This window comes from Stegostoma tigrinum, chromosome 36 (assembly GCF_030684315.1).
Source record: "Stegostoma tigrinum isolate sSteTig4 chromosome 36, sSteTig4.hap1, whole genome shotgun sequence".
Lineage (NCBI taxonomy): Eukaryota > Metazoa > Chordata > Chondrichthyes > Orectolobiformes > Stegostomatidae > Stegostoma > Stegostoma tigrinum.
The window spans coordinates 19,299,152-19,321,908 of NC_081389.1; the positions used below are offsets into that span (position 1 = coordinate 19,299,152).

The following is a 22,757-nucleotide window of genomic DNA, read 5'->3' on the forward strand; positions in this document are numbered from 1 at the left end:
CTGGTTGGTTTGTCTAGAGCCAGAGGACACGATTTAAAGAAAAGGTGATACCACTTAGGTCCAAGATGAGGAGAAATTATTTTTTACACAGAGGGTCACGAACCTATGGAATTCTCTACCACAGAGGGCTGTAGAGGATGAGTTTTTGAATATGTTTGAGATAGAGATTGATAGATTTCTGATTACCAGTGGTGTATGGCGATGGGGGGTGAATAGGAGACATTGAAGTGTTCGATCAGCCATGATCATATGGAATAACAGGGCAAGGTTGAAGGAGCCAATAGCCTACTCCTGTTCCTATATCTTCACCTGCACTGATTTCTTCTTGGGGAATAGTGGAGAAGTTTTTGATAAACTGAGTTTTGACAAATATGTCATAAACATATCTTCCATATCCAGCAAGTCGTGGCAAAGGTCTTGACCCAATGTTGCAAGTTCACAGACTGGGGTCCTATTACTGAGCTACAATAGCGATCTTACAACTTACTTGTATTTCGTAGTTCTGAACCTTTCGCTTTGTATAAAGTTTCAATAATACAGCCCATTGAGAATATTGCAATACAGCAGTCCACATTGTCCTTGAAAATATTGCAGAACAAATGAGGATATTATCGGCAATTTCAGTGCCAGAGAGATTATAAACACCAAAGGAAACATTACACATAATCTCATCACCAAGAATATTACAATCCTTCTTGTCACTGGAGTTAAAAGGATTTATTCTATTATTATACATATTGCAAACTATTTCCCACAAGCAGTATCAAGGTCCATCTCACAATTAGGAACCTTATAATTCGGTGTTACTCATAATGATTCATCATCTCATTCATTATTCACATACACTTACTGTTAACATTGTTACAAATGTTCAATCCCTTTTATTAAGACCTATTCAGTGGCCTAACAGTGTTCAGAATATAATAAGAGTGGTAGTGGGCCAAATCAGAAAGCGGTGGAGGCAGGTACAGTTACACATCTAAGAGACATTTGTACAGGTACATGAATAGGAAAGGTTCAGGAAGCTATGGACCAAATGGAGGCAAGTGAGACTATTTAGTTTGGGAAGTTTGGTCAGGTGGACAAGTTGGACCAAACAGTCTGTTTCCGTACCGTACGGCTCTATGACCAGTAGAATGCTGAATTGTAATATGAAGGGAGACAAATAACCTTCAGAAATGCAGAAATAAAAACAGAAATTATGGAAGAAACTCAGCAGGTCTGACAGTATCTGTGGACAGAGAAACACTTCGTATTTTGAGTCTAATTTGACTCTTCTTCAAAACTTAGCTGCTACACGGTCTGTCAAAAACTTGCCCACTACTCTCCAGGGAGAAATGAATGTGGGTGATGATATGAAACGAGCTTCAAACATTTTTAACTGAAAAAGAGTCATATCAGCCTCAAAATATTAACTCTGTTTTTCTCTCCACAGAAGCAGCCAGACATTCTGAGTTTCTCCAGCGCTTTATTTCTATTTCAGATTTCCTGCTGTTATACAAAAGCGATAGGTTTTTGAGTGCGTGGAAGCAGAACTTTTACTAACCTGAAAACTGAGTTTTAAAAAAAGTGTTTTTCATTAAAAAATTCAAGCATGAAGCTAGAACTGGTACCCAGAACACAATCAAACATTCTTACATCCAACAGTTCATTAACTCAATGGCTAAAACACAGTGGTTAGTGGTTCTGAGAATATCCATTGTATATTCAATGACTTAACAGACCTGATTGTATATCAGATGTACCTACCATTTTAGTTGTAGGAGCTCTGTGGATGGGCACTGAAACTGCAATGAAACTGAACACAGCTGCAGCTATCCATTTGGGTCAATAAACATCTAACTGGGGGAGATAGTAGGAACAGCAGATGCTGGAGAATCTGAGATGACAAGGTGTACAGCTGGATGAACACAGCAGGCCAAGTAGCATCAGAGGAGCAGGAAAGCTGACGTTTCGGACCTAGACACTTGTTCAGAAATGGGGGAGGGGAAGGGGGTTCTGAAGTAAATACGAGAGAGGGGGAGGTGAATAGAAAATGGATAGAGGAGATGATAGGTGGAAAGGAGACAGATCAGTCAAAGAGGTGGGGATGGAGCCAGTAAAGGTGAGTGTAAGGGGGGAGTTAGGGAGGGGATAGGTCAGTCCAGGGAGGACGGACAGGTCAAGGGGGCGGGATGAGGCTAGTAGGTAGGAGAGGGGGTGGAGCTTGAGGTGGCAGGAGGGGATAGGTGGGAGGAATGACAGGTTAGGGAGGCGGGGACAAACTGGGCTGGTTTTGGGATGCCGTAGCGAGGAGGGAGATTTTGAAGCTTGTGAAGTCCACATTGATACCATTGGGCTGCAAGGTTCCCAAGCGGAATATGAGTTGCTGTTCCTGCAACCTACGGGTAGCATCATTGTGGCACTGCAGGAGGCCCAGGATGGACATGTCGTCTGAGGAATGGGAGGGGGAGTTGAAAGGGTGCACGACTGGGAGGTGCAGTTGTTTATTGCGAACCGAGCGGAGGTGTTCTGCAAAGCCTGTCCCCAAGTCTCCGCTTGGTTTCCCCGATGTAGAGGAGGCCACAACGGGAATAATGGATACAGTATATCACATTGACAGGTGTGCAGGTGAACATCTGTTTGATGTGGAAAGTCTTCTTGGGGCCTGGGATGAGGGTGAGGGGGAAGGTATAGGGGCAGGTGTAGCACTTCCTGCGGTTGCAGGGAAAAATGTCGGGTGTGGTGGGGCTGGAGGGGAGAGTGGAGCAGACAAGGGAGTCCCGGAGAGAGTGGTCCCTCTGGAAAGCAGATAAGGCTGGGGAGAGAAAAAATGTCTTTGGTAGTGGGGTCGGATTGCAGATGGTGGAAGTGTCGGAGGATGATGCGTTGGATTTGGAGGTTGGTGGGGTGGTACGTGAGGATGATGGGGAATCTGCTTTGGTTGTTATTGCGGAGACAGGGTGTGAGGGATGAGTTGCGGGAAATGCGGGACACACGTTCAAGGGCGTTCTCAACCACTGAGGGGGGACGGTTGCGGTCCTTGAAAAACGAGGACATCTGAGATATTCAGGAGTGAAATGCCTCATCCTGAGAGCAGATGCGGCAGAGTTGAAGGAGTTGGGATTAGAGGATGGCCTTTTTGCAGGTAGGTGGGTGGGAGGAGGTGTATTCTAGATAGCTGTGGGAGTCAGTGGGCTTGAAATTGATATCAGTTTCCAGCGATATCCGACCCGACCACCAAAGACATATTTCCCTCCCACCCTTATCTTCGGTGAGGGACCACTCTCTCCGGAACTCCCTTGTCCACTCCACTCTCCCCTCCAGTCCCACCACACCTGGCACTTTTCCCTGCAACCGCAGGAAATGCTACGCCTGCCCCTACGCCTACCCCCTCACCTGCATTCCAAGCCCCAAGAAGACCTTCCACATCAAGCAGATGTTCATGAGCACATCTGCTAATGTGGTATACTTATCCACTGTTCCCGGTGTGGCTTCCTCTGCACTGGGGAAACCAGGCGGAGGCTTGGGGACCGCTTTGTGGAACACCTACGCTTGGTTCGCACTAAACAACTGCACCTCCCAGTCGCGAACCATTTCAACTCTCCTTCCAATTCCTCAGATGACATGTCCATCCTGGGCCTCCTGCAGTGCCACAACGATGCCACCCGAAGGTTACAGGAACAGCACCTCATATTCCGCTTGGGAACATTGCAGCCTAATGGTATCAATGTGGACTTCGCAAGCATCAAAATCTCCCCTCCCCCTACTGCATCCCAAAACCAGCCCAGCTTGTCCCCGCCTCCCTAATCTGTCCTTCCTCCCACCTATCCCCTCCTGCCACCTCAAGCCCCACCCGCTTCTCCTACCTACTAGCCTCATACCGCTCCTTTGACTGTCCGTCCTCCCTGGACTGACCTAATCCCTCCCCAAATCGCCACCTACACTCACCTTTACCGGCTCCATCCCCACCTCTTTGATCCGTCTGTCTCTTCCCCACCTATCTTCTCCTCTATCCACCTTCTATCCGCCTCCCCCTTTCTCCCTATTTATTTCAGAACACCCTTCCCCTCCCCCCACTTTTGAAGAAGTGTCTAGGCCCGAAACGTCAGCTTTCCTGCTCCTCTGATGTTGCTGGGCCTGCTGTGTTCATCCAGCTCTACACCTTGTTATCTCTCTTCTTACTGCAGGACCTTGGATAGCGAATAGTATTTTGTTTCATACTGTAGCTAGTTACCTTGAATGACCAGTGTTAGTGCCACGCACTGTACAGGTAGGGCATGCAATAAATCAATGAGCATTGTCAGTAGAAATTGTGGAGGGTCTGGTTTTAAACTGCATTTAAATAGGCAGCAATAGATTGTGACTGACTCATTTGTGAGACCTTCTTTTCCATATTTAAAGTACTCTGTAAATAAATACAAATCATTGTTGTTTCACTTAGCTTGCTATTCCCCAGCTTTTGTTTCTCTCATTCTCAGAGATCTTATTTATTTTCCAACAATGCTCACCAAAACATTTCAATCCTAGACTCTGTTTAATAACCTCACACTTCACCCCATCAAACAGATAATGTACACTGGACTGGCGTTTTGAAAATTTCCATTCATGAGCATGATTGAAGAGGTTGATTTTCTTTTCTTTATTCTATTATGGAATGTGAGGGTCACTGACAAAGCCAGTACTTGTTGCCCATCAGTTATTACCTTTGAACTAAGTAACTTGCTGGACCCATTTCAAAGGGCAGTTAAGAGTCAACTACATTGCTATTGGTCTAAAGCCATGTAGAGACCAAAACAGGCAAGGACAGCAGATTTTCCTATTTAATGACTTTTGTTCAAAGTTGCCTTGTCACTATCATATGTTGAACTTTCAATTAATCAATGTTTTAAGAAGTAGAATTCCACCAGCTGCTGTATGGAGATTTGAACCCACATTCTTCAAGGAATTGAATAGAGCCCGTCCATCGTTAGTCTAATAGCATTGCCATTATGTCACCCTTTCCCCCTTTAATTGCTGTCTTACCTCCTTGTACATTCCCTCACTTACGCATTCCACACTGGAAAACCCTAAGTGACCAACCATAACCATGGTGTCTATTGAACATCAATGTTCAATGAGAAGACACATAAGAAAAGGGAAGTCAGATCCATGCTTGGGACTTCAAAAACTTGGGGTCGTAAAATGTTGTGGTTGGAGATAATGCTGTGGTTGGAGACTTGGAATAATAAGCCTGAGACTCACTACAGCAGTTGGGGAGTTTGGACTCAGTTTGTAAAATATGTAAATAAAAAGCAGGCATCAGTTAAAACAGCCTCCTAGCTATCAGATTGTAACAAGTAAAAGGTAAACAATCCAGTAGTGTTCTTTAACAAAAAAATATCTACCATCCTCACCCGATCTGGTCTACCTGTTCCTCTAGACACACAGCAATGTGGTTGACTGTTACAAATCTCTTTCGGAAAGGAAGCTGACATCCTTATCCAGTCTGGGTCCAGTCCCATGTCCACATAATCCCCACAGTTGGGAAGCAGGCCATTCAGCCCATGCTAACCCTCCAAACAGCATTCCACCCATGCATCTTCGGACCTTGGGAGGAAACCAGAGCACTCCAAGGAAACCCACACAGATACAGAGAGAACATGCAAACTCCAAACATACAGTTGCCCAAGGTTGGAATTGAACCCAGGTCGCTGGCACTTTGAGGCAGTCATGCTAACCACTGTGCCACCCCGGTTGACTCTTAACTGCCCTTCAGCCAGACTGTCATTTGATTCAAACTGCCACCAGTTGAAGAAAGACCGGCATCACCTTCTTGATGTATCTATCAATGGATAATAAATTATTTCAGTACTCTGCAATTTCAGTTTTCCAGCTCTGTCCTCAGTCTGCATCAGCTTTCTAGTGAAGTCTAACTCAAGGTGGGCCATTTTACATCCTCTAGGACTCAACTTTGATTTCAATTGCTTTAGGGCATAGTCTCTGGCTCCTACTCTGTTTCCTTTTCGTTGCTTGTTACGCCTTTCCTTTGCAGCCACCAACACACCTGCTCCAAGCACATTTCTGCTTTGTTTCTTACCCCATCACAATGCTGTTTAACCCTGGAGTGTGAACTCTTCTGTCATTCACTCTCTCCTGTCTTTCACTTTATCACAGATTTTTCTTTCACTGGATAGATTGTTGTTAGGTGAAGGGTTTAAAAGTTATCAGGGTTAGGTGGGAATGTAGAAATCAAAGCACTAACAGATTAATTATGAGATTGTCGAATGGTAAAACAAGCTTCCAGGGCTGAGTGACCTACTTCTGCTCCTACTTCATATGTTTCTACTCTAAATGCAGAGTTTAATGTTGTGAATGAGGTTGATAAGCTGGGTGCAATAATCTGAGGACTGCACTACACTCACAATCCAGTCTGTCTGGTGCAGCATAAAGAACATGGGTTTTAGTGTAGCCCTTCCAATTAATAAGGTAGTCCCCAAGAATATATAGTGTTAATAGGTCACTTCTGGCTTTCTGAAATAACTTATTTAATTTAAAGTAGTTACAGACAACATTGTAAAGCGGACTGACAAAGTAAATCTGGAGAAAATGTTTCCCCTTATGCTGCAATCTAGAGCTCACAGTTTTAGGCTGAGGGGTGGCAGATTTAAAACAGAGATGAGGAGGAATTACGTCTCACAGTGGGTCATTAACCTGTGGAATTCGCTACTCAGAATGCAGTGGATGACAGGACACTGAATATTTTTGAGGAGGTAGATTTTTAATGTTGAAGGGTTATGGGGAAGTGGGCAGGAAAGTGGAGTTGAGATAAGATCAGACATGATTGTATTAAATGGTAAAGCAACCTCAAGGGGCTGAATGGCCTGCTCCAGCTCATGGCTCTTTTGTTACCAACAGTTGACTGGATAAAGGCACCCACTGATTTCAAGGTTTGAAATTTGGTTCCACTGCCTGTCTTGAAAGAAAACCACTGGGGGAGAGAGAGAGAGCGAGAGAGACGTTATACTTGTTGAGTTTTGTGAATTCTGACAAGAAGTCAGCAGTATGTAAACAATGAGCTCTGGATGAGTGGAATGTGGATTTTTTTTTACATTGAGTATCTATTGTAATTGCAGCCTTTCCCATGTACCCACATCTAGTCCTGAGGAGTGGCCCCAGGCTATACCAAGGCATCCCTTTAGTAATAAGACATTAACAAAGTACATGCTTCTGACTGGGGACATTTAGAGGAGAGTGGGGGCTGGAAAAGCTTTTAATGGTCTGTGGAACCTGGGAAACCAGTTATGTTCTCTTTATATGTCAGGTTAGATTGCCATCTCTAGAGTGCAGCTATTTCAGGTACAGAGTGCTCAGTGGTTTGGGTCATGTACTGAGTGGATTGTGGTCCACAGAAGACATCTGTTTCTCTCGCCTGAAGACTGCCAGCTGTTGTGGAAGAGGAACATCACAGACTCTCAGGGACTAGCTGCCATCACTGAGATAGGCTGGGCTCCTGGCACCTCCGCATCAATATGAGAAAACCTTACTGAGACAGCAACACTCAGAAGGAAGATTATATCTGTAATGGTTCTCTTTTGAAGGAAAACCTTCTCCCTGCTGTCTCACAGTTGAACAAGAAAGCGCTAAGTGGTATTTTGCTTTTTTTTTGTTCTGATTAGTCATGATGAATAAGAAATTATGAATGGCTCTCTTTTTTGCAGACATCAATTTTGAGATTTCCCAGTTTCTCCACTAGCCTTCAAGCCCAAATCCCAGGATAACAATATCGTTTCTGCTTTGTTCTTCCTTCCTGTAATAGTCTGATTTCCTGCAGATGAGCACCCTTTAGAGTACAGTGTCAAAAAAACAGCAGCACATTTCCAGTGCATAGCCTGCCGCTTTGTAGCCATTCTAATCGCATTAGTGTACATTTGCAAGCAAATGAGAGGTGCCCTCATCGATACATACAAGATTGTTTTGGGACCTGACAGATTAGATATGGAAAGGCGGTTTCCCACTGCAGGAGAATCTAGGATCAGAGGGCTTCATCTCAGAATAATAGGTCACCTATTTAAGGCAGAAATGAGGAGGAATTTCTTCTTTCTGAGGGAAGTGAATCTGTGGAATTCTTGACCACAGAGGGCTGTCAAGGCTGGGTCATCAGCTATATTCAAGGCTGTGACAGACATATTCTTAATCAGTAAGGGAAGAAAGAGTTATGGACAAAATTCGAGAAAGTGGAGTTGAGAATGATCAGATTAATCATGATATGATTGAATAGCGAAGTAGTCTTGATGGTAGATTTACCTATAATGGGCCTTTGATGGGCAGGTATCACAGATCAATCATGTCTTGACCTCCTTTAGTTTGTGGGGACTCAACAACAGTGATGTGCACTTATGAAATGCCCTTACTGCCGTGAAACAGCCCAAGGACCTTCACAAGAACTTCCTTAAGTCACAAAGATGCCAGTCTCAGGTTTTTGAATTAGCCCAGTGTTTTGATTTTAATTCATTCTTTCTCATGGATATAGATGGATATATGTAGCGCTGAGGATTCCAACATGACAGACAAGTGAACAATGTGAACTAATCCTATCCATCTATCTCCTACAAATGAATGAGGGACTATGTAAAGAAAAAAAACTTTTAACTGTTAATGAAGTTTTAAAAGACATTCAACACTAGAAAGGGTTAATGGTGTAAGATCTATTTTATTAGATCTCACTCTAACTAAAATCAGAGTAGGTGTTCAATCAATTTTGACTGAGAAAAAGAAGAATTTCTTCACAGAGAGGTTTGCACATCTTTGCAAGTCTCTACACTAGAGAGCTGTAAATGCTCAGTTATTGAGTACATTCAAATCTGAGATCTGTAGAATTTTATGCACTTTTGGATCAAGGGACATAGATATCAGGGAAGAAAGAGGAGGGAGAGGGTTAACTGTGAATTTATTATATGGTGGAGCAGGCTCAAAGTGCTGAATGGCATATTACTGCTCCTATTTCTTACATTTACATTCTTAAGTAAACTTAATTATGACACAGAGGTGGTGGGGGAGATTCATCTCTGTCCAGTGGCATAAGTAGATCAATTAGAGCTCTTTGGAATCTTGTTTCTCACCCAATTTAAGGCACAAGGGAAATGCACAATGGATTTTACTACAAGTTAAAGTCTGATTAGGAAGTTAGCAATACACTTGAAAACACTCAGCATTTAAGTTCTAACCACTGAGCCACCGTGCTATCCATGCTAAACAGGCAGTAGAGAACAAGTTTACAAGGATGATACAAGATGTATGTATATATATTGTAGGTGCTGGAAACCCCAAACAAACACAGAGAATGCTGGAGAAACTCAGCCCGTCTGGCTGCGTCTGTGGAGAGAGAAACAGAGTCCACACTTCCAGTCCAGTATAACTTCACCAGAACTGAACAGGTTTAAAATTATTTTAATGTTCTTTTGATGGATGCAGAGAAGCAGCAAGTGAGTAAATGGTGTACTGGTCCAATGCAATAAAATTTAGGGTTGTTAATGGTGGTGGGAGAGAAAAAGAGATATAACATGGGCATAAGATATGATGTGAGAGGGTGAGATCTTCACAGAGATCCTCTCTGTGAAGAGTGAACAAGACGCAAGCAAGACAAGACTGAAAAAACAGTCAGTGGACTCGAAACGTTAACTCTGTTTCATTCTCCACTGATGCTGCCAGACCTGAAGAGTTTCTTCAGCAATTTCTGTTTTGGTTTCAGATCTTCAACATCCACAGTTCTTTGCTTTGTTTTACCAAGTTTCACGATGGTAAAGGACACTGCACTGAGAGCATTGTGTAAACCCAACAGGAGTCAGGACATTAAAGAGAATGGAGGGAGAAATAGAGAAGGGGGCAAGCAGGGCTGGTGAGCATCATACAATCACTAGAGGTATGGCACTGTCCTATAAGTAACACATAAGTGGATAACAAAGAAATAACTTTCATTTAAAGATCATAGAATCCATTTAAATAGCACCTTTCATAAAATCCTTACGGTGTGGAAGCAGGCTATTTGACCTGTATTGACCCTCCAAAGAGCAACCTACCCAGACCCAGCCTACACAATCACTGTAAAGCTGCCATGTCTAAGTCTGCACATCCTGAGGTAGGTCCTGCAGAGTGCTGTGGAACAGACAGACCTAGCAGTACAAGTACATCATTCGTTGAAAGCAGCATCACAGGTAGACAGGGTGGTGAAGAAGGCAGTTAGCATGCTGACCTTCATCTGTCGAGGCAATGATCATAGGAGTTGGGATATTATGTTACAGTTGTATAAATTGTTGGTGAGGCTGCCCTTGGAGTATCATGTACAGTTTTGGTCACCCTGTTATAGGAAAGACATAGTTAAACTGGAAAGCGTGCAAAGAAGTTATATGAGGATGTTGCCAGGACTAGTAGGCTTGAGTTATTGGGAGAGGTTGGCCAGGATGGACTTTATTCCTTGGAACGTAGGAGAATGAGGGGTGACCTTATTGAGATGTATAAAATCATGAGGGGACTAGATTGGATGAACACATGTAGTCTTTTTCCCAGTGTTGGGAAGTTGAAAATTAGAGGGCGTAGGTTTAAGGTGAGAGGCTAAAGATTTAAGAAGGACCTGAGGGACAATTTTTTTCACACCGAGAGTGGTGTGTATATGGAATGGCCTGCTAGAGACAGTGGTTGAGGCAGGTTCAATAGCGACATTTGAGATACACTTGTATAGGAAGGGTTTAGAGGGATATGGACAAAATGTGGGCAACTGGAACTAGCTGAGTGGAAGAAAAGTAGAAGCCTAGGGAAGAAACTCACACCAACACTGGAGAATGTGCAAACTCCACTCAGACAGTCACCCAAGGAAAGAAATGAACCCAGGTCCTTAGTGTCATGATGCAGCAATGCTAACCACTAACCCAGTTGCTACCTTGTGTCACAATGTCAGAATATCCCAGCCAGTGAAGTACTTCAGAGCTTTTGTCATAAGTCAAATGAATTTGAGACCCTTACAGACGGAGGAAATATGTGTGCATTAGTGAGTTCCAGATCAGATGATCAGTTCAATGTTGCACCACAGCACAGCAGAGAAAATGATCCTGATAATGATGGACAAAAGCTGAAAGCATTGTTTACCAGAATAGACTCGAATATATGATTCCCAGTTCTGTTAAAGTGAGAGCTGCGCAATATGCTTCACTTGTCACAATTTATCTTGCAGAAGCAGTCACCAGAGACGATATGAACAATTACATCAGCCAGTATTACAGTGAACCCAACAGCGGTGAGTACAAAACATCCCCTCACCTGTCCTCATTCCTCCTCACCACAGTCTCTTTAGTTCAGCTGAAGTCATGATCCAAATAATCGGCACTAAAAAGCTTTCAACCTCCCCTGAACAACAAACATCTTGTCTCTGTTGATGGAAACTAAAAGATGAGCAGCAAAAGTCGACTTTCGGAAGGTCTTTGCCATGTAAAGAATGATCAAAGATAAAGTAAATCCCTGGCGCTGGGCCATTCAGCCCCTCCACCCTGTTCTGTAGACACTAATCATCTGAGCATATGTCACTTGTTTAAACTTTCAGTGGGCCCCAGCTATAAACAAATTGAATAACAATCCTAGGATCATATCCCAACAGGACTTACAGGCTCATTCAACCAACATTATGTTAACTGTTATGTTAATAGGGGAGGCAATGGCCTATTGGTATTGATGGACTGTAAATCCAGAGACCCAGCTAATGTTCTGGGGACATGGATTTGAATAATGCCATGGCAGATGGTGGAATTTGAATTCAATAAATATCTGGGATTAAGAGTCTAATGATGAATGTGAATCCATTGCCAACTGTTGGGAAAACCCATCTCGTTCATTAATACCCTTTAGGGAAGGAAACTGCCATCCTTACCTGGCCTGGCCTACGTGTGACTCCAGACCCACAGCAATGTTGTTGTTTCTTAATTGCCCAGAGGGCAGTTAAGCTTGGGCAATAAATGCTGGCCTGGCAAGTGACATCCTCACCCTGTGAATGAGTAAACAAAACCTATGTGTTTTGAAGCATTGGATTGCCCCATTGGCTAGAACAGGCCCCAAATGAACATTGTCCCGTAATCACACGTAATGTGTCTGTTTTGGGAACTGTAGCACATGGAGATGAAAACTGAAAAGATCGGTGGAAGAAAAATAGAAGCCACTGAAATGTGGAAGCCTAAGATTCCACATTATATGACAATATATAAGACAAATGAAGAGGGGCTTGAAATTGCAAAAGGAAAAAAAAACTCCTAAGAAGTGACACCCAGAAAATATCTGCATTTAAGGCTTTGAAGTAGATCTGTAGCTCGGGTTGTGGGTGTCGAGGCTGGTTGGCTCGCTGAGCTGGTTTGTTGTTCCCCAGACATTTCATTACCATGCTGGGTAACATCCTCAGTGCAGCCTCTGATGAAGCGTCGGTGCGTTTTCCCGCCTGGTTTTTAAACTTTGTGTCCTGCAAAATATCTGCATTTTGGCCATTTATTGGATCAGAGCTGAATAGCTGCAGAGATCTCTTCCAGATAGTCTCTTGGAGGGCAGCAGAAAGAGGGATGTAGCTGGAGGATAAGTGACCCAGAGCTTTGGCAGATGAGCTATGGAGAATGTGTGAGAATGCCCCGAGACAGATAAGCATCGCACCGCAAAAGGAGAATCCCTGGTAGGACGGGAGAGGACAAACACATGGTAAAGTCTGTAGGATTTATTTCCTCTTCAGTGACTAAGGCACAAATATTTGGATTGAATTCATCCCAAGTGATCAATATAAATGCATGTTCTGCAGGAACACAGAGGATGTTCCAGATCTCATCTCCTCTCTTTCTGATCCTGCTGCTTTGCCTGGGTTTATTTTGCCGACTCCCAGTGATTTATTTTGAGAGGAAGAATGATGAGAGGCAACCTTACATAAAGTGTACAGTGCTAAAGGAGGACAGGGAAAAATCATTGAGGGTGACAGAGCAGTCAGCCAGGGAAGTTAATAAAGCATACTGTATCTTAGGCTTGATAAATAGGGCTACAGAGTGCAGAATCGAAGATGTAATGATAAATTTGCATAAAGCATGGCTCAACATCAATTGAAGACTTGTGTCCAGATCTTGATACTGCAGTTTAGAAAAGGTCTGAAGATATTAGAGATGGTGCAGAAAAGATTCATTAACACAGTCCCAGAGATGAGGAACTTTAGTTATGAAGATCAGAAAAGTTAGGACTGTTTCCCTAGTGAAAAAGAAAAGGTTGAGAGGTGATTTGACAGAGGTGTTCAAAATCACAAGGAGTCTGGACAGAGCAAATAGGGAGAAACCGTTTCCAAAGCACAAGAATCCAGAATTAATAGGCACAGATTTAAGATCATTGACAGAAGAAGCAATGGCAATACAAGGAAAAATCTTGTGGTTAGGATTAGGAATGCACTGCCTAACAGTGAGGTGGAGGCAGGTTCAATCTAGACTTTCAAAAGGAAATTGGGCCATTATCTGAAGATAGTTGCAGGGCTCCAGGGGTAAAAGCAGGGGGTTGGGTTTTGGTGAGTTGCTCTTGTATAATGTCAAGATGGAAATGACAGGCTAAGTGGCCTCCTTCTGTTCTGTGACCATTCAATGATTCTTAGATTAGATGAAAGGAGGAACTTTACAAAGGGGTTAAGTTTTTCCGCTGGGGCCACTGTGGCACGGGACAGGCTTGCCACATAGCTGGCCCATTCCTGCCCATCATCATCAGAAGAAGGCTTTTTGGCCCTTCAAACTCATGCTGGCTCTCCTGTGGAGCAAATTAGCTGTTAATGCTGCCATATTGAAATAACGGCACAGAGGTCAGTGTCCCATCACAAGTCACCCTTTATTTACTTGTGCACACTGCCTGTGACCAGCCAGTTCACAGTCAGTCCCTGAATTCAGGAGTGTCTATGAGTCTCTTGTTTCTATCTGCCAGCCAGAGGTCCCTGATTGATCCAGGTAAACAGACCCAAACAAGGATCTCTTAGTCAATGAGATCCACCTGGTTCCAAACACAGTTCATATTATTTCCTATAGCACTGCAATTGCTTTTCCTTTCAAGCATTTACCCTATTCCCTTTTGAAAGCCAAAATTAAACTGCTCTCCATCATACTCTCAGGCGGCTAATTCAGATCCCAAACACTGGCAGCATGCTTTCTCCTAACGTCATCTTTAGTTCTTTTGCTGATTAACATTAAATCCATATTCTCCATTCTTGACTGTTTTTGTCAATGGAAACAGTTTCTGTTACATTTCAGGAAGGATCAGGAGGCTGAAGTGTTAAACAGCAGGAGATGTTCACTCTGCAATCAGCAAGTTTAGGCTCATCTATTTCCTGCAAAAAATGCCTGATGACATTAACATGACATCACATGATCAGGCTCCTAAAGTGTCAGTCCACTATACTTAGCAAATTTACAACAGTTCCTCTTTCTCTGCAGTGTCCAGATATCTTGTAATTTTGAACACCTTGGTCACATCTCCCCTCGACCTTTTCTTTAGGGAGACAAATCACTTTTGCAATCTATCCACACAACTTTATTGGTTCCATTATGCTTTTGCTGACTTTGCTGGTGTGCCTTCAAAGCTCAGCACTGTCAGGCTATATGATTGACAGAGTTACAGTGTCTGCTGGCAAGGAGGTACCAGGGATTTGTAAATGGATTCAAGGTGGAATGCCTCAGGTGTAAGTCAACCCTCCTGTAACAGACTCAGTTCTTTGATAAACAAGCTAGGAGGGTTTATGTTGGGCCTGGGTTATGTTGACAATAAATCCACATATCTGGTTCACTAATGGAACCAAGAAGACTGGATCCATCATCATTAGACTGTGATTCTTTGCACTGAATCCCAGATGACCCTGCAGATTGACTGCACTAGCAGTTTACCCTCTTGCGTAGAGAATCTACATGTTTTAACTGGTTTACTTTCAGCACTGTCTCTTTTGGATAAAGTTGCACGTGCCAAACCCTTACAGTGACCAAACTTAGCCTCGGCACTTTGCACATCAATACACGATCCATATCCCTATAATGTGGGAATCGCCACTCAATATTGGGCAAACAGAAATCATACAAGTGTACGTTTCTCAATATATTGGTAAGGAAATTCCTAAAAATAATGACAGCTGTGTTGAGACAGCAAGGAACCTGAAATGAAGATTTGTGTTATATGACGCCTTTCATGATTTCTAGAGAAGTCAATCACTTCACTGCCAGTAAACTATTTCCATATTGCAGTAAACTACAACAGTGCAATGTGGGAACCACAACAGACAATTTTCACATGGCAAGCTTTCACAGAACAACAATATGATCTTGACTAGATAATCTGTTTCAATCACATTGCTTTAGGACTAATTATTGGCTGAGTCACCTGGCAGATATTCCCTGAAATAGCACTGCAGGGTTTTATGTGGGTGGCTGTAGTGTTTGGAACGAGGGCCAGCTAGATCTCTGAGTATGACACCCCTGATTGGGGCTGTTATCCTGAGCCAGTCAGGGACCCCTGACCGACAGATAGAAACTGGAGACTCAGAGATTCTCAATACTCTAGGGAGTGGCTCTGAGCTAGTTGTTTGGAGTCCATGTACAGTGCACATGTGAATAAAGGGTGACTAGGTGACAGGATACCAGCCTCTGCGGAATTATTTCAATCAGACCTTGGTTTAATGTGTCACCTGAAAGGCGACATCTCTGGCTGTTGAACATTCCCTCTATTGTGCATTCCCTCTGGAGGGAAGTTCCAATCCACAATCTGTGGAAAGAGCATTGCCAACAGAGTCACTGCTGAAAAGAAAACAATAATTGATGGCAAAACTTTCTCAAGAGTCAATCCACGTCAATTCCACAATTACTTTTCCTTTATATCCATCATGAACTCATTCATAACTGTCTGATAACACAAGTAACGGTTACAAGTTGAATGAACGCTCCTTATTAGTTGAGCACGGAATATATCGAATATATGGAAACATGGGGAAGGCTGAACTCCAAATGAGAAAAAAAAATTCCACCCTCCAACCCTAACCTATCCAAATTTCATATCTGGTCATTAATTCATGGTCTGTTACCACCAATCACACCTGTTTAGAGGGCACTTGTTTCATCAAAGACATACCTAACAGTGTCATTAACATTTCTCCATTTCTCCCTGGCCCTGAACAGCTATTGACCCTTATTTCAGTGTCAGTAATCCAAAACAACCATCTTTTGAAGGTGTACAATAGGCTGAGGTGACTAATTTCAAGGCTGTAATGTAATCTCCAGATTTAAATGTCAGTTAGAGTTGCTGCTCACAGATTCTGACAATGTCTGAATGCCTTGATTGGATTACCACTATGTAATCACTTTCAGGTATCTATTATTCTATATATAAATCATCTGAGATGCTTGATTAGATTACATTTTTTTTGTTTCAATTACTCGCGGCATCCATTATTCCATGTTAAAATCATTCAGTTGGATGCTACATGTAGTTGCCTTGGTGTTACATGACTAAGTTGCAGGCACCAACTCTGAGTCAGTGATTTACAAATTCAAGTCACACTTCTTTAGACTTGAGTACCAACAATTCCAGGCAGCATTGAGGGAGAGCTGCATTGTCAGAGGAGCCAGCTTTTAGAGGGGATGTTAAAGTGAGGCTTTGTTGGTTAATCCCAGGTACGGAGGGTTTTATCTTGTGAGGAGAAGTTGAGTAGGTTGAGTCCATACTTATTCAAGTTTAAAAAGGAGAGGCAACCTTATTAAAAAATATAAGATTCTTAGAGGCTTATTTCTTCTTGAGGGAGAGTCCTAAAGCAGAGAACATAATCTCAGAGTAAGCAGTCACCCAGTTAGAATAGAAATCAGAAGAAATTCCTTCTCTCAGAGGGTAGTAAATCTGTGGAATTCTTTACCACTGATAGAGGCTGCACTGTTGAGTACATACAAACTGAGCTTGACAGGTTTTAAATTAGTGAGAGAATCAAGGGTTATGGAGAAAAAGCAGGTAAATGGAATTGTGGATTATCAGATCACCCATGATCTCATTGAATAGCAGCACAGCAGAGCAGACTGGAAGGGCTGAATGGCCCACATTTTATGATCTTTATCTGCTTCCTCAGATGTGCGGGAAGAATCCCTTGGTCTGATATGGAAGGAGGGAGATTTATTCCTCAATGTAAATCACATGATGAATTTTCTTGCTCTTGAGAACTCAGTAGGTTTAAATTGGCCTGCTGTGTTCATCCAGCTTCACACCATTTTATCTTTGGTTCAAATTGTCTGCCCAGTTTCCATATGTTACATCAGTGACAAGACTTCAAGGGGGATTCACTGGGCTGTAAAGCACATTGAGACACCTTGAGCTAATAAAAGGCCCTGGAGGACTGCAAGGGCTTTCTCTTGATGGTGCTTTCATATTCCAGAAATAAACTAACGATGGAGATGGTGGCTTAACATGAATATCACTAGACCTTGTAATCCAGGTTAATGTACTGGGAAGATGTGTTCAAATTCCTCCATGGTGAACTTAGGATTCAGTTAAAATATGGAAGTAAAAACTAGTCTTGGTGATCCTAGCCTGGAAACTATCATTGAATGTTGTTTTAAAAACCCATTTGATCCCATTCCTAGGGAAGGATATCTGCCATACGTACCCAGTCTGGCTCACACGTGACCCTAGAACCGCAGCAACGTGGTCAAACTTAAATGGTTTGGGAAGTCACTCACCTCAACTTAAAAGATATCTAGAGATGGGCTGCAAATGCTGGCCTTGCCAGGGTTCTGTGAAAGAATAAAGGAAAGAGAGCATTGCAAATCTGAAACCACTGTTAAATTTGGAGTGAAAATCGGGTTGCATGGTCTGTGCAGGTTGCAAAATGAAAGACAGGTGTCCAAATGGTTTCAAACCACTCTTACAGCGCATGTTTATGGGTGTCATAAGTTGCATCTACACCCTCACTATAAGACTGATATCAACTGAAATAGCTTTAATTCAGCACTGCGGCTGAAATAGAAGTGAACCCTTGGTGATTTTCTATGTGGCGATAACTCTGCTTGTCTTTCTTAGAGACGGGAATTCCAGAAGGTGCCTCCCACGTTATCACAACCGCTGCCATTGATGTCCATCTTCCCAGCTCCCTTCACAATGCCTCATCCGACCTCTTGACAGTGGAGGCGCCGGCAAAGCTCGAGAGGGCGAGCAGTTCCGTGAGCGATAATTCGGGCAGTGCCTCCAGATCCATAGACAGCACCACCACACAAGCCCAGAGCATCAGCAGCCAAACCCTGGGCTCCTCCACAGACTGCAGCACAACCAGGGAAGCATCGTCCGAAAGCTACCTGTTGGAGAAGCCGGAGAAGGAGGCAGGAGTGCATCAGGACACACGGGTGGTGGTGCAGAAACTCCTGTCCACCTTATCGGAGGATTCGTGCCTGACTCAGAAAGATCTGGACCCAGTAAACCTCAAGCTGCCAAGTCCAGCTGGGTCCACTAATGCCAGCCCAGAGCTGGGACACAGGGTTAACATTTATAACAAAAAGAACCAGGACCATCTCTGTGTGCATCCAACAACGCCAGTCATCCAGATTCAAGGCAACGACATCACGCTCGAAGAAAAGTACAGATTTCTGGAGCCGACAGAACCTACAGTGAACAGACTGCCGGATTCTTAGTCTTCATTGTGCCCAGAGCAGCACTCCCTACGCATCAAGCAGAGGGAGTTCTGGTTCTGCCAGTCACAGATCCATTATCGGATAGGATTCAGGAAACGGGAACACGGTCAGGTTATGGTGAAGAACATTTTGCCATCGGCACCATCTGAAATGCTGAGTAGACGCAAACAATGTGACAAACAATTACTTTTTTTTTACATTTGAATCTGTGGCTTTCCTTTTTCTTTGTAATGTTTGTCTTGAAGCGCTGAACATGACATAATTGGAAGAATGAGCTGGGAGAAGTTACACTCAATGGATAGCAATGGACCACGAGTCAATGAATGTTTTTGTAGTGAGATGAAGACTGTACTGTTGGGGTCAGTGTGTCTTGTTTCTGCTAATGATCATGCTACTGATACATCAACCTATCAATTGATGGCATTGTGGCACAATGGTACTGTCACCAGTGGTCTCGAAGCTCAGACTGAATCTCTAGAGCAAATGAGTTCAAATCCTTTAGGGGCAGGAGGAGGGGAATTTAAATGCTGTTAATTTCTGAATATTAATAGTTATTGTGAAGTTCTGTTTTGGCAGAAAATTTGTTAGTCTTTATCCCATTTGGCCCTCACACTCCAAATCCACATGAATATGGCTGACACTTAACTGTCCATTTCGAGGTGGCTTATCACGGTATTCTCAAGGGGCAATTAATGATAGGTAATAAATGCTGACCTAGCCAGCAAAGCCCACATCCTACGAATAAATTTTAAACACTTACTGTCTCTGATGTCAGCGATACTTTGCCAGTTTATGTTACTTGCACTCATCTGTTTTCAACAGGGTAGTAACTTCCAAAATTGCCATTAAATATATAACATGGAACATCTCACAAAAAGAGTTGGAGTTTAATGATGGAAACAGTAATATTCCAGAACCGACTGCTTAAATATCAAAGTTCAGAATTGTTGCAGGTATTGGAGGAATATAGAGTTGAGGATTATCAGACTGGCCATCATTTCATTGAATGACAGTGATCGCAATGGGCTGAATGGCCTACTTCTGATCCTTCATCTTATGGTTTAACGGTGTGAGTTGAAGTTAAAGGTCAGAAGTAAAGATATAATTAGCCAGCATCTGACAGAGAAAATTAAAAAATAACACAGAAAAATATTGCTTTCTCCTTTTGGAGGAAAACTGACACTTCCAGAATGTTTTATTTTAAGAATTTAAGAGTTCATGTGTTTTTCGCATCTTGAAACCAAAATATTGTGATGTTTATGGATGATATGACAGCAAAAACCAATCAAAGTTGATTGAATGTCAGTACCAGCAGTGAGCAGGCCTGGGATTTAGCCACGCCCAGCAGTGAACAAACTTCTATGTTTTAAGAGAAATAGTTCTTAACAGTTGAGAAAATTCTTTGTAAAACTACTTGAAGGATCTGTCCTTCAACATACTTTGCCATCTTTTGATTTGATTTGACTTGATTGTAATGAGGTTCAATGATGAATTCATTGGCTGTAGGTGCCTGAGTAAAAATAGTTTTACCTAGAAAATGATTTATTTTCCAAAGCTCTGTACTACCCTCAAGGTAATTCTGTCAATAACTAGTTGTCATTTAAATACTGAATCACAATACTTTAAGCCTTGGATCACTGTAGTGCCAAAACATAATCACAAAAATCAGCTGATTAAAAAGTTGATTTGTAAGAGTCCAGAATCCTGATGCTTCCCTATTAAACAAAAGTTCAATTCAATTTTTCTTCACATTTTCTTCATACCAATTGGGGGTTTGCTCCCCATCTGCCTTCAGATTGAACAGTCCAGTTTTTGCACATGGGCTGTCAGTAACCCTCAATCAGTGGAAACTGACCTTCAGAGCTGTGTGCATTTTCCAGTCTGATTTCTCACTAGCTCATTTCACAACATGCCAAATTGCGAGCTGGTGACTTGATGTAGGAAACTTCAGCACCAAAGTCTTTTTAATGAAAGACCATACCTGCCCTTGTTTACTACCTTGGCCTGTGACACAATGGCGTAGAGATCAGCAGACTTCAAGCTCTGATTATGGCACTGTACAAATGGAGTAGTGACAGGCTATTTTTGTGAGTGACAAATGAAGGTGCATCGATTCTGGCTGTCAATTTGCCCACTTGTCCAGCAACCGTTTGGATGCAAGGGCCAGGTACCACCAAATTAAAACACTCACTGTCTGGATGGCCAGACAAGAAAGGAATATTATAAGAACCTGTTCTGTAGCGTTTAGCAAATTAAACTCAATTAGAAACAGTAGAGTCACACTGAATCAGAGTCATAGAGTAATACAGCTTGAAAACAGACCCCTTGGTCCAACTCATCCACCCCAACGAGATATCCTAAACTGATCTGGTCCCATCTGCCAGCACTTGGCCCATATCCCTCTGAACTCATCCTATTCATGTACACATTCAGGTGCCTTGTTATTGTACCTGCCTCCACCACCTCTTCTCGCAGCTCATCCCACCCTCTGTGTGAAAAAGTTGCACCTTGGGTCCCTTTTAAATCTTTCACATTACATTTGAGCCATTTCCAATGGCAGTTTGGTGACCCTCCTCAAAGTTACTCCTGTAAAAAGGCTTTATATAAACTGGTGAGAAGTTAATCACAGATAATAAAGTGTGAAGCTGGATGAACACAGCAGGCCAAGCAGCATCTCAGGAGCACAAAAGCTGACGTTTCCGGCCTAGACCCTTCATCAGAGAGGGGGATGGGGAGAGGGAACTGGAATAAATAGGGAGAGAGGGGGAGGCGGACCGGAGATGGAGAGAAAAGAAGATAGGTGCATGGGAGAGTATAGGTGGGGAGGTAGGGAGGGGATAGGTCAGTCCAGGGAAGACGGACAGTTTGAGGAGGTGGGATGAGGTTAGTAGGTAGGAAATGGAGGTGCGGCTTGGGGTGGAAGGAAGGGATGGGTGAGAGGAAGAACAGTTTAGGGAGGCAGAGACAGGCCATCTCCAGCACATCCCTCACCTTCCTGGACCTCTCAGTCTCCATTTCAGGCAACCAGCTTGTAACTGATGTCGATTTCAAGCCCACCAACTCCCACAGCTACCTAGAATACACGTCCTCCCACCCACCCTCCTGCAAAAATTCCATCCCCTATTCCCAATTCCTCTGCCTCCGCCGCATCTGCTCCCACGATGAGGCATTCCACTCCCGCACATCCCAGATGTCCAAGTTCTTCAAGGACCGCAACTTTCCCCCGACAGTGGTCGAGAACGCCCTTGACCGCGTCTCCCGCATTTCCCGCAACACATCCCTCACACCCTGTCCCCGCCACAACCGCCCAAAGAGGATCCCCCTCATTCATACACACCAGTCACCAACTTCCGGATACAACGCATCATCCTCCGACACTTCCACCATCTACAATCTGACCCCACCACCCAAGACATTTTTCCATCCCCACCCTTGTCTGCTTTCTGGAGAGATCACTCTCTCCATGACTCCCTTGTTCGCTCCACACTGCCCTCCAACCCCACCACACCCGGCACCTTCCCCTGCAACCGCAGGAAATGCTACACTTGCCCCCACACCTCCTCCCTTACCCCTATCCCAGGCCCCAAGATGACTTTCCATATTAAGCAGAGGTTCACCTGCACATCTGCCAATGTGGTATACTGTATCCATTGTACCCAGTGTGGCTTCCTCTACATTGGGGAAACCAAGCGGAGGCTTGGGGACCGCTTTGCAGAACACCTCCGCTCGGTTCACAATAAACAACTGCACCTCCCAGTCGTGGACCATTTCAACTTCCCCTCCCATTCCTCAGACGACATGTCCATCATGGGCCTCCTGCAGTGCCACAATGATGCCACCCGAAGGTTGCAGGAACAGCAACTCATATTCCGCTTGGGAACCCTGCAGCCCAATGGTATCAATGTGGACTTCACCAGCTTCAAAATCTCCTCTTGCTCCACCGCATCCCAAAACCAGCCCAGTTCGTCTCCTCCCCCAACTGCACCACACAACCAGCCCAGCTCATCCACTCCACCCACTGCATCCCAAGACCAGCCCAGCCTGTCTCTGCCTCCCTAACCTGTTCTTCCTCTCACCCATCCCTTCCTTCCACCCCAAGCCGCACCTCCA

The 22,757-nt window shown here is 43.6% G+C and overlaps 1 protein-coding gene across 5 annotated transcripts in view; it reads left to right on the forward strand.

Moving 5' to 3' along the window:
- tmem266 (transmembrane protein 266) overlaps positions 1–21,270 on the forward strand; it is a 152,514-nt gene extending 131,244 nt beyond the window's left edge. For all 5 annotated transcript variants that reach the window (XM_048520483.2, XM_048520482.2, XM_048520484.2 and 2 more), the window contains 2 exons: positions 11,186–11,248; positions 18,043–21,270. In XM_048520483.2, the coding sequence (XP_048376440.2) occupies positions 11,186–11,248; positions 18,043–18,647 (668 nt within the window). In that variant the 3' untranslated portion in view covers positions 18,648–21,270. The remainder of the gene's footprint in view (positions 1–11,185; positions 11,249–18,042) is intronic.
- The last annotated feature ends 1,487 nt before the right edge of the window (positions 21,271–22,757 follow it).